General features: G+C 43.1%; 1 protein-coding gene across 1 annotated transcript; it reads left to right on the top strand.

The window, feature by feature from the left end:
• Window positions 1-1,219: 1,219 nt before the first annotated feature.
• LOC125904646 (ras-related protein Rab-25-like) lies at window positions 1,220-4,650 on the top strand. The gene is made up of 5 exons (XM_049602208.1): window positions 1,220-1,498; window positions 2,055-2,250; window positions 3,403-3,596; window positions 3,995-4,075; window positions 4,160-4,650. The coding sequence occupies exons 1-5, from the start codon at window positions 1,462-1,464 to the stop codon at window positions 4,285-4,287; spliced, it is 636 nt and encodes a 211-aa protein (XP_049458165.1). The 5' UTR covers window positions 1,220-1,461; the 3' UTR covers window positions 4,288-4,650.
• The last annotated feature ends 7,664 nt before the right edge of the window (window positions 4,651-12,314 follow it).

Below are 12,314 nucleotides of genomic sequence, written 5' to 3'. Positions count from 1 at the left end.
AAGGAAAAAAAAAAAGAATTATAAATATAATAATAATAAATTTATTTGGTATTAATCAAAGGTAATTTTGGAGAACATGCAAACACGTGAACTTTGTCTAAAGGGGAGCATAAAATAGTTTTAAACACTAATAAATAAATAATTACTTTTCATGCCTACGCACCGGCGACAGCTATAGCTGAAGGTGCTATGTTTTTGGGTTGTCCATCCATTCGACCCATTCTCATGACTGTGATACCTCATGAATCCCTTGAGGGAATTTCCTTTTAAATTTGGCACAAACATCCACTTGGACTCGAGGATGAACTGCAAGGTCAAGGTCACTGTGACCTCACTAAACACCTTTTTGGCCATAACCTAAGAATTCATATGCTAATCATGACAAAATTTCACACAAATATCTGATAGGGTAAAATGATCAAGTGAAGATACTTATTTCCAAAAGGTCAAAGGTCACCTTCACAGTGGCATCATAATATTCTTCAAAAACACTTTGCAGTCCATTATTGAATGTCATATCTCAGGAACAGAAGGGAAGACATTCAGTCAGATGCTGAATTGGTGACACTAATTCTGTTTTTCTGGGATTAATATGTGTGCGAAGCAGCCGTGACTTGACTGGTTGGCGGAGTCATACAACGGTGAGGTGGTAATTCTCGTTTTTAAATCGGCTTGGAGTTCAGGGAGTTCCTCTGGAAATCAACCAACTAAACATCTGCCTTTCCATATGGTGTGTCTTCACTATAGTTAGTACCCAATTGCATATTTCCTGCCAGGAATCTTTCTAAAACATTATTAAGATAACTATGTATGGACCTATTTAATCAAGTGTAAACCAACTGTACATTTAAGAACATTACAGTCAGAATAACCATCGCCGGAAAATACTATGTAGCCTCAATGTTTTCAGCCTGCGTTCCTTTAATTATTATCTGAACAATCAAAATCAGATATAAAAATTTAGCACGACAGGCCAAATAAATCTCTGCTCACATCCCTGCAGGCATCAGACAGGTGGCAAAATGGCGTTCTGGTACACAGATCCATCTGTTAGGAGTGGCTGATTGTCATACAATGGCATGGAAGGATGGGTGGAGTCTGTTACTACAAGTGGTTCTACCTGTTCCACCTGCTCTCCACTCCCCCCCCAGCCCTCCCTCGGGTGTCAGCTAATGAGGGATCGGCAGGCCACAGGACTCTTTCCTGCCCTTCTGTCCTATGCAGAGCTACCCCTATCCTCAGATCAAGAAGGACAGGGGTGGGAGCAGCTGAACCTGTTCTCTTTTCCACCTTCACTCTCTCTCTCCACACCGGAGATGGAGAAAGAGGAGTGAGGTCGTGTTTTTTTTTTCTTTGGCCTGTTTTTTCTAACTCTTCTCTACTTTGTTGGGGACAAATATTGAAAGTGGCTTCAGGATATTTACCAAGTGAAAGAGGGAAGCCTTCACCACTTATTGCAGCATGGGGTCTGATGAGTCGTACAATTTTGTCTTCAAAGGTGAGTCATGTTTGCTCGAGCTGTGATTGTAACAGAGGAGCTAAAACAGACAGTGTACAGAGTGTGTTACTTGTGTAGACGTTGAAGCTGTCAGGTGGTTGTAGCTGCCTGCTCCAATTTCCGATGAAGTGGGAAAAGGAGGAAGTGATGGCTTTCTTTTTGTTTTTGCTTGTTTTGCTGTAATGTGTTTGACCTTTGACCCATAAAAGAAACCTCCAAGATTCCCTGCTTCACTAAAAGACTGTTATGTGCTTATTGTGATTATTTCCTTGACTGACACACAGTATCCCGCCTATGATTCTTCATTCCATTCATTCCAAAGTAAAGTCAGCCACAAAGTGCCACGTTTATGTGATGTCACAGTGTCAGGTGTCTCCTAGAGGTGACAGAGAGTCTACACGTGTTAGATGAGATAAAGGACGTCTCATTCATCACATAAAGTTATAGATTTACCAATTAACAGTATTATTTTTGGACTTTGTGTGTCATGAAACCAATGTGTTAATCAGTACTCACAACTCATGAATTTCAGCTTCTCCTGTGTGTGCTTGTTCAGTGGTGTTGATAGGGGAGTCTGGCGTCGGAAAGAGCAACCTTCTGTCCCGCTTCACTAAGAATGAGTTCAATCACGACACCCGCACCACCATCGGCGTCGAGTTCAGCACGCGGACTGTTCAGCTGGACAACTACACCATCAAAGCTCAAATCTGGGACACGGCAGGGCTGGAGCGCTACAGGGCCATCACCTCCGCGTGGGTACACACACACACACACACACACACACACACACACACACACACACACACACACACACACACATACATGAGTAATAGAGACATCAACAAAAAGGTGAGAATCGTCACGTCAGCATTGGCTCACACGTGTGTCTGTTTAAGTCACACTGATTTGAGTGATGCAATTAACAGTCACATCTCCTTCAAACATTTTGCAATAACAGCTTCCAGTTTGACTAATAAGATCCAACTCACACGTTTGGTCTCCAGATAAAAGCACAAATACATCACAGAGCATGCTGCTACAAATTACTAACTCTTGCTCTCCAAATGTATCAAAATCAAATAGAAAATATTGGTTTGAGATCCTTTTTTTGAAGATTGATTTGCCTTTAAGCGATAGGACAGAGTAGCATGAAAGGGGGAGAGAGAGAGAGAGTGGGGGGGAGTGACATGCAGCAAAGGGCTGCAGGCTGGAGTTGAACTGGGGCTGCTGCAGCAAGGATGAAGCCTTTCCTACATGGGGCACCTGCTCTAACCACTAAGCCACCGACACCCCTGAGATTCTTTTATTAATTAAAATAAGTATTTTGTAATTTGAAAATACAAGAATACTTTCTGTCCAAACTGATACCACATTCCAGGCAGTGTGTAACTTCGATATATATATATGACCTTAACCCCACCACATTGCCATTCTTATTTTTTATCCTAATCTAAATTCTAATCTCCCACATCATAACTTTGAAGAGGCCGGTTGTGTTATTTTGGAGTTGGGGAGCTGCGAATTCATGCTGGGTGGCTTCTGTCAGTCAAACGCCTCATTTCCTCTGCATGGTTCAGCTTTACTCACGATTGGTACCGAGTCCTTTTCTCTATTTTGTTTTCTAAGGCGGATAATACTCCCTCAACGTAGGTGGGATTCTCAGCTGATCACTATATTGAACCTGGAGGGGTGAATGTGTCTTGTTTTAGAATAAAATTACACATATAAATTTAAGTATTTTGAATACATAAACACAAGCTCTTGTACTATTTTGTTACAAATTGCATCTACTGTTTTTCTGTCCATTAAAAAGAAATTACAAGTTGTAATTGCATACATATTTTAAATGCATTTAATTGACATACAGCCCATCTCTGTTGGACTCTCCCACCTGGTGGTCACAGGTATTACAGGGGAGCAGTTGGAGCACTGCTGGTCTACGACATCAGCAAGCACCTGACCTATGAGAGCGCAGATCGATGGTTGAAAGAGCTGTTCGACCACTCGGACCCTCACATCGTGGTGATGCTGGTGGGAAATAAGAGGGACCTGGAGAACCTCAGGACCGTGCCCACAGAGGAGGCCAGGGACTTTGCAGGTCAGTTAGAAACCAGTTATAACCAGGTATATCTACAGGTTTCATGTGACCAAGGGAGTGAGTTTTGTGGGGCACATATAACACAGGGGGTTAAGGCTCCTCTGACAGAAAATTTTGAGCATCAAACACTTAATTATCTGCATTCTTGGGTATTTTTAAGCATCAATTTATGGTGCAAATGAATTTATTTTGTCAAAATAAAAGTCCTCTGCTCTATCTATGTTTTTATTGGGACAAATGCAAATGTTCTAAATACTGAGGGGGATGTGTCCTCTGCATCCCCCTGCAATCTACACCTGTGCTTCATCTAATGCTCAGCACTGTAAATGATTCTCCTTGAATATTAATTGTGATCTTTCCTTTCCTTGCTCTTGCCCCCTCGGACCACACCACCCCAGAGAAGAGAGGTCTGATGTTCATGGAGACATCAGCGTTGGACTCCACCAATGTCGAACATGCTTTCAATGAAGTCCTCACAGGTATGTTCAGTCAGCATGTCGTCAGTACGCCCTCTTTGAATGACCTACGGTGCAAACTTGGCGTCTTTGTTCCATTATTTCCAGCGATCCATACAAAGGTGACCAGCAGACAGGTGACCCGTGGCTCCATCAGTGCCGTGACCCTGTCCAGCCCCATCGGACCCAACAGCGAGGCACAGGAGGGGCGCGGCAGCTGCTGCAAGAACTCCTAACAGACTGCTGCACTGTAACAATCTGCGCTGCCGACGTTGAACCAGCATCACGCTTGACTGTTGTTCAAGCTAAAGCACGCCATCATTCACACCCAATTTGACGAGAGAGGTACCTGCTCGACTTGCAGTCAGTGTACACACCTCTTTAAACACTAAAGCTGTGCAGTATATAACTCAAAGACAAACAAATATTAAGGAAAATCTATATTTTATTCACTATATTTCTTGTTGTGGCTAATGGGCATGTTTTACTATTAACAGCTGTGCAATTTATCTTCTCATGTTTTTAAAGAGGCACTGTAAAGTTGTATTGCTTTCTGAAGGAATGCACTGGGATTCACTTGGAATAAATTATTTATGTTATTCTGTCTGCATGTAATTACCACACAAAGACATGAATTCATTATCTGCATTAGACGCGTTATCTAAACTAGATGAGGGAATAGGAGAGAGAGCTGATGTGAGATAAAGACAGCTGTGGAAGAAGAACTGTGAACCTTGACTTAAAATAGAGCAGTGATTTCCCACTCCCAACTGGGCTGTTACCAGTAAAGTCCCTGCAAAAGTGTACTTAAGGAAAAGAACATGTGTTTTATTGGCAAAATATAGTCAAAGCATCATCACTCATTATAAGAATGTCCCTATTACACAATTGCATTTATCACCAGAAGGTTATTATGGATGCATTAACATGTAAGCAGTGTTTAATGTTGCGGCTAGTCCAGACGAGGCAGACATCAACTAACTGATATGCTGTTGGGTAGTTGAATGTAAAAAAGGTGCATAATATTTCATTTGTTTATCATAAGTTTTGTATCTAAAATCAGAACCAGTGACTAGAGTGAATAATAATGCTAAAGATAATGATAATAACTGATATACAGTTCAGTCAGTTGTAACTAAAAGCTGTAGATAAATAACTTAGAGTTGAATAAAGGTAACGGTCACACTTCATTTGAGTATTTGTGACATTCCACCAGCTTATTGGTGAGATTCAACAATTCAACTGTTTCGCTTTGTATGTGTTTCTCTGTAGGGTACATGTGACAGTTCACTTTATATTTACTGAATAATTTTGTTGAATTTGAAATGTTTACTCAACCTGTGCTGCATAGGTAAATTGAATAGTTCAACTAAGTCGTTGTGAGTGAGGATGTTCATGACTTGTCACATATGAATCTGCTTTTACGTCTGGAACCTCCCGTCTACAACGGTCCTGAGATGCGCTTTCGTTGAAGACTTGGCTCAGATTCTAGAGTTACTTCTTATCCTGAAGTCTCCTTAAGGAATCTGATCCCGTTTGATTGCGATTGCATGTCTTTGCTGACGTCGACCCCAGCAGGATTCAACCCTGGACCTTCCGCTTGGAGGACAAGTGCTCTAACCACTACACTAGGGAGGCCCCCATGACTTGTCACATATACTCTATAGACAATGTACAATCTACAGACAAAGCGAAACAGTTGAATTGTTGAATCTCAACTAATGAGCTGTTGAAATGTTACAAATATTCCATAAACTGTCTGCAGGTGGACTATCCAAGTAGTTACTCTCCACCCCTGAATAAAATATCAGACCTTCAAAAATTATTGAGATGTAACAGTCTAAGAGGAAGAAACCCTTCTAATTAAATGTCTCACATCTCATATTTAGGGGTTGCACTCAAAAACAAGTGGGAACACTGTTGGGTCGAAGGTGTTGTGTCTCTCCTCAGCCTGTAGATGGCACTGCTGATGTTGCGAGTTCAAGCATCAGCGCTGTGCTGTGCTGTGCAATGCATTTGTCCGCTGGCTCATTTCCTTATTATCTCTAGTGCGACTCATACCATCATCTAATCCCACTGTTCATTCCATTAATGATCACAATATTAAGCTCATGTGGCGCTGCAGTGTTGTCGCCATGGCAGCAACCTCTGATGCCCTCTTGACAAGCTAATCAGTGTGCCCATGAAGTAGAGAATTAATTTACGCCTTTTCCACAAATAGTAAATCCATTCACCAGTGTTGTGGCTTTATTGCAGTGTGTGTGTATGGAGATGATCTTCAGACTATGGATGTAATTGGACAGGCTCATATGGCACGACTGAGAGAATATAAATCTACAGCAGTGGTAGTTAATGACATTCTGGACAGATAGTGCTCTATCTCTGGCTCACAGATGTGCATAAGGAGCCTTCAATGTGGTGTGAGTGTGTGTATGTGTGTGTGGTGTCCCCAAGCAAGACTCCTTTGCTGGAGATCATTTTGCCACAGTGAAATGACCACAAATGCTTTTATTAAGTTTCTCCTCTGAAAATATGATAGGGAAGGCTCTGCACCGGGCAGTAAATGTTTAATTATTTCCTGTGAATGAGGGTATTTTTATGAGCTGAGTAAAAGCATCTGGTGTAATAATCCACGCAGGCTGAGCCGGCTGCACAGGTTGAAAGCCTGGTCATGATATCTGTAAATCTCCCTTTGTCCTGAGGCTGGAGGTAGGGGTCGAGTTTGCAAAGATCATGAAATTAAAAAAAATATTACAAGCTCTTTGTTCTGTGTTAGGATGAGGATAGTAAGATTTTCTTCCGCTGCTTTACAGATTCTCACAAATTCCTCCTGGATCTGTGTGCGGACTGCTTTCTGACCTCGTCTGAAAGCTCTCGCAGTGGTCGGAAAGACTTGGATTTAGCACATACATGTGGTGGCTATTATCCACATGCTACTTGACATGTGTAGCCTGTAAAAAAAACAGTGTGTCTGAAACCAGGACTCATATATGCTAAAGTGATGAGTGGTATGGCACCTCTGACTCCAACATGGAGCTGTTCATTTTTCATTTACGAGACCTCTTCCTGTAGGGCTTTACAGGGAATCTGGTCCTCCTAGAATCTACAGTTGCAGCATCACATCTGTATGGATATTACTGTGACATTTGTGTTCTTACGACCTTTGACCCCCATGAAACACAGATCTTTTCTAAAAACCCACATTTTCCATCCATCATTGCTGTCACCCCGCTGTTTCTCCTCCACTCTCTAATTCTTAGTTTCATAGACTGCTGATTTTTTCCGACTAGGTGCTGGGCTCCACAGAGTTGTTTCCCTGCTGTTTATTTCTGCTTCCTTCATTTGTTTGTTTGTTTACAAGTGTAATTACCAGAGACTGACACAAAATCCCACAAACTTCCGTTCACATTCACACAAGATCTCAAAAAACATCTGTACTCACTTCTCTTTTATTTATGTTTCTCTTTGTCGCTCAGTTGCAGAATATTTCCGACACACACACACACAAAGACATATTTTGTGGTATTTTTGCACATCATTGCTGTCCTGCGATGTATTTCCATAATGTCAACTCGTCATTAGTTAAGAAAAATAGCAGCTCTGTGACAGGGCATTTTTCTGCTAATCTACTGGTTTTAAGTGGCTCATTTATTTTACAATGTGGGATATTTTCGGAACCCTACTCCCTACCACATTTGGAGATTCAGGGTATTCATTGGACAGCAAAGATATCTTATATCAGTACAGACTGGTACACGATTTTAGTTTAGAATAACTTCTGAGTAGAAAACTTCCTCATCATTCATTCATTTCCCCTGTTGGGGTCACAGGGGGGCTGGAGCCTATCCCAGCTGACATTGGGCGAGAGGCGGGGTACACCCTGGACAGGTCACCAGACTATCACAGAGCTGACACACAGAGACAGACAACCATTCACACTCACATTCACACCTACGGACGATTTAGAGTCACCAATTAACCTGCATGTCTTTGGACTGTGGGAGGAAGCTGGAGTACCCGGAGAAAACCCACGCTGACACGGGGAGAACATGCAAACTCCACACAGAAGGGCTCCCCCATCCCGGGGTTCGAACTATGAACCCTCTTGCTGTGGGCGACAGTGCTAACCACTGCACCACAGTGCTAACCACTGCACCACAGTGCTGCCTAAACGGCACTGGGCAAACGCTGCTCATTGCCATCCACCTAAAACATCAATATCAGTTTAAGCATACACAATATTTAGAACATTTTCACCACTTTACTTTGCCAACAGCCCCTTCCAATAGGGAAGTGATCGCGTTAGCTCAAAGTCACCAGACTCATTACCCAGAGTCGTTTTACTTTGCAAAATACTGGAGTCACTGGTCTGCTGCTGCTTCGATCAGTTAGTGTACAAGGTAGAGCAGTGGGAATATTTCATATATATAGTACACTACATTTACAGCGATAATGATTTTTTAGGTGGGTCTTTACAGCAGTTATGGGTAAAAATAGCAACAGAATGGACACAGGGGACACATCCCCCTCAATAATTAAAACCTGTGCATTTGTCCCCCCCAGTGAAAACATGAAAGTAGCAGAGAACTTTTATTTTGACAAAATTAAAGACATTTTCACTGTAAATTGATGCAGGAAATTCATAAATTGGTGCATACAAATTCACCAGAATGCAGGATATAAAGTGTTTGATGCTAAAAAATGTCTGGCCCCCAACCCCCACCCTGTGTTATATGTCCCCCCCCCCAAATGTTCCATCCACACCCTTGTAAAAAGATTTTTTAAAAACACAAAGGTCTTGGACAACAGATTTGTAATTTGTTAGCATAGTGTAATAATGGGTGATGCGCCATGTGTGGGTGGGTGGAAATAATTTTGTATGTGCGTGCCTGCATCTGTGCAGACGAGCACACAAACAAAGCCCAAAGTCCAAACACAAGAGTGTGTGACAGCCCACATTCCTCCATCACCCTGCATCTGTCAGTGCATGTCAGCAGAGAACACAAATTTTTAGATTTCCCCGTCAGCTGACATCATCACATAAATAGAATCAAAGTCAATGCACGCTGATTACCATGGTGATGTTGTTATGGCGACCAATCAAAGGGAGAGGTGAGCTGATGGGTGGCTGTGTGTTCAGACTCTCTACTCCCCGAAATGCGCAGTGGAGAGAGAAAGAGAGAGAGAGAGAGAGAGCGAGCGAGCTGAGAGGTGGATTGTTGCCTGGAGGTGATTGCAGAGAAAATGTTAAGAGTGTGTTTATCACTCCTGCTCGAAGGCTTTAGTCTCAGCTCAGCTTGTTATGAGATTAAAAATGCTAAAGAACAGTTTGCATGAGTGTGTGTGTGTGTGTGTGTATTGTGTGCCCTCTTGTGTTTAGCTGTATCACCTCCCCATACACTCCAGTCAATTAACATCTTTGCAACGCTTCTAATTTAATAACGAAACCTGTTGTGCTTGGCCGTCCTCATTCAAGGCCCAGCCGGGGTCACAAGATTCCTTTCCGGCGTACAATTAAACAGGTTGCCAGCGACAAACAAAGCCGAGAGCCTCAGCATCGGTTCACTTAACATAATATTACATACCTCAGTTGCCATGACAGCTCCAGTGTTTGTGAGTGTGATGCTAAACGGCTGCAGGTGTAAAGTGATGCAGTGAACTATTATTTGAGTGCTGCTTTCAACTGAAACCTGAGAACGGAAAGTGTAAAATAGGCTCGTCATTAACATATTATCTCCCGTGTGACAGGTGAGCTTCTCGCTGAGTGTGGATGTACGTGACGACATCTGCAGAGTAGGAGGCAGATCATGTTTTAGTCTGTGAATGGGCAACTTTTTCAGTCACAAAGTCTCTTATCCAAAGTCGTAACGCTTGACTTTTGCCTGGTTTCGTGGAGCTGCACTGACCACAAATCCACTGACCCAGAAATTTCTGACAGCCGCGCCAACATTTTTACCCACAGACACCTGGCTAAAACTAGACTGTGAAACCCTGAGCTTCCAAACATGTGAGTGTGGGAGAAACTTTTCAGCTGCTCCTTCCAAGGGAGGGGGGAAAAATGGCAATATTACCACCCAGCCCTTAAAAGTGCTCTGTTCTTTCTCAGAGGAACACAAAACGTCTGGCAGTATAGTAAGTGACAAAAGGGGCGTTAAATTGAGTTTATGAGCAGATATTTCCATGTGTGTACTTTTCTCCTCCTTAGCTTTTGTTCCATGTGGCTCGTGGATGGAGGTGCAGTCCAGATGACACGGCTCAGCCAGGAGCATGGAGATACCGTGGTTACTCTTACAGATGCATTTCATATATTATTTTGTTCCAGAGAATGATTCTGACTCGGTTCTTTTTTTTATACCATGCTTTTCACTTCACTTTATTGTTTTGGTTCTTGTAGTGTAGGCTGCACTGTCTAATCAGAAACATGTTCCCAACTTCCCATCGTAGGAACATCGCCATGGGCGGATATTAAGACAGCGGGCCCCTGGGCACAGATATGCAAAAGGCCCCACCGCCTTTACATAGGAGCAAGAAACAGACTTCATGGTGGTTTTGCCTCTTTTTTTATTGTTGTCCTGCATCTCTTTGTAGTTGTGATGCATCTTTTTTTGTTTTTGTTTTGTAAAGCAGCTCCTTTCCCATGGCACCAAAAACCCACCAACATCCGCTGACATCTGGCTTTTGTTATTTAACGGAAACATGTACAATTGGCATTCACTCCCGGGACAAATAACTGCAGCAGTCACAGGTATTTATTGGCTCCAGCTCTGATCGGCTCCTATCGGCAGTGAGGGAAGTACGACATCCAGGTGGATGCACTAATATTAGCCCCTTTGCTGGCATCATGCAATGACAGGCTGACAATGACAATGACAATGACAGACATCCCTCTCCCCACCAACACTTTCCAGCTCTTTCTGGGGGACCCCAAGGCGTTCCCAGGCAAGATGAGATATGTAATCCCTCCAGCGTGTTCTGGGTCTGCCCCAGGCTCTCCTACCAGTGGTACATGCCTGCAACACCTCCAGCAGGAGGCATCCTGATCAGCTTCCTGAACCACCTCAACCAAACCCTTTCGACACGAAGGAGCAGCAGCTCTACTCCACGCTCTCTCCGGTTGTCCAAGCTCCTCACCCTATCTCTAAGGCTGAGCCCAGCCACTGCATGGAGGAAACTCATATCGACCGCTTTTATCCGCGATCTCATTCTTTCAGTCACTACCCAGAGCTCATGACCATAGGTGAGGGTTGGGATGTAGTAAGTAGTCCAGTAGACCAGTAGATCAGTAAATCAAAAGCTGCACTCAAATATTGTTCTAAATTAGTCGGCACCAAGACCAAGAGAGAGACTAAGTAAGAAATGTAAAAAAGAAGTTACCACTGCAACATTTTCACTGGCCTGCATGCTGCTTTCTACTGCTTACTAACCTATTTTCCGACCCATAGGTGATGTTGAATGTGACACACCAGGGAAAAAAAAACACGCAGAGGAATGTGTACTCTTTTTTTTTTTTTAAAGATTATTTTTTGGGCTTTTTTGCCTTTATTGTATAGGACAGAGTGAAAGGGGTGAGAGAGAGAGAGCTGGGGTGACATGCAGAAATGGTCGCAAGCCAGAGTTGAACCTGCAACTGCTGCAGCAATGCATCGCCTCTGTACATGGGGCGCTGGGACTATCCACTACACTACCGATGCCCCGGAATGTGTACTGTTGTACTCGTCTGCTGCAGAGCTGTATGCATCGCTGTTGTCTACTGCCATCGCCTATTTTAGCGGCTTTGCGTTTTAAAATAACCTGCATACACCCACTAATTTGGTGCAAATGGGGTATTTCAGGTAATTCTGCGTCTTTTTTTTTTTTTTTTTGCAGTTTTGTGTCTCTTTGTGGTTGTTTTGCCCACTTTTGTCACAGGTTTGTGTTGCTTTTCAGTTCCTTTGTGCCTTTTGTGTTCATTTTGATTCTGTCTCTTTGAGTGACATTGTGTAGGTGAAGGCCAGGGGGGCCCCGACACTTCAGGTCCCTGGGCCTGTGCCCGGTTGGCCCATTCAGTAATCCATCCATGCACATCCCTAATACATCTTAGTTTTAGCACACAGATGCATTGTGTGTGTGCATTTTCAGAACAGTTGTTGACAGCTTTCCAGAGTTAGTCTCCCTGGAGTTGTAGATTGTGGGAAAGCACATGTTGTTGTCCACTTCACTTACAAGGGGGGGAGAACATGCCTGGGCTTAAGGACAAGAAAGTTGAACCCAGGTCACTGTCAAG

This window comes from Epinephelus fuscoguttatus, linkage group LG17 (genome assembly GCF_011397635.1).
Source record: "Epinephelus fuscoguttatus linkage group LG17, E.fuscoguttatus.final_Chr_v1".
NCBI classification, from domain to species: Eukaryota; Metazoa; Chordata; class Actinopteri; order Perciformes; family Serranidae; genus Epinephelus; species Epinephelus fuscoguttatus.
This window is presented reverse-complemented; position numbering and strand designations above follow the sequence as displayed.

Coding starts and splice junctions, on each gene's coding strand:
- LOC125904646 (XM_049602208.1), top strand. CDS start 1,462: ATGGGGTCTGATGAGTCGTACAATTTTGTCTTCAAAG. Junction 2,251..3,402: donor TACAGGGCCATCACCTCCGC/GTGGGTACACAC, acceptor TGGTGGTCACAG/GTATTACAGGGGAGCAGTTG. Junction 4,076..4,159: donor TTTCAATGAAGTCCTCACAG/GTATGTTCAGTC, acceptor CATTATTTCCAG/CGATCCATACAAAGGTGACC.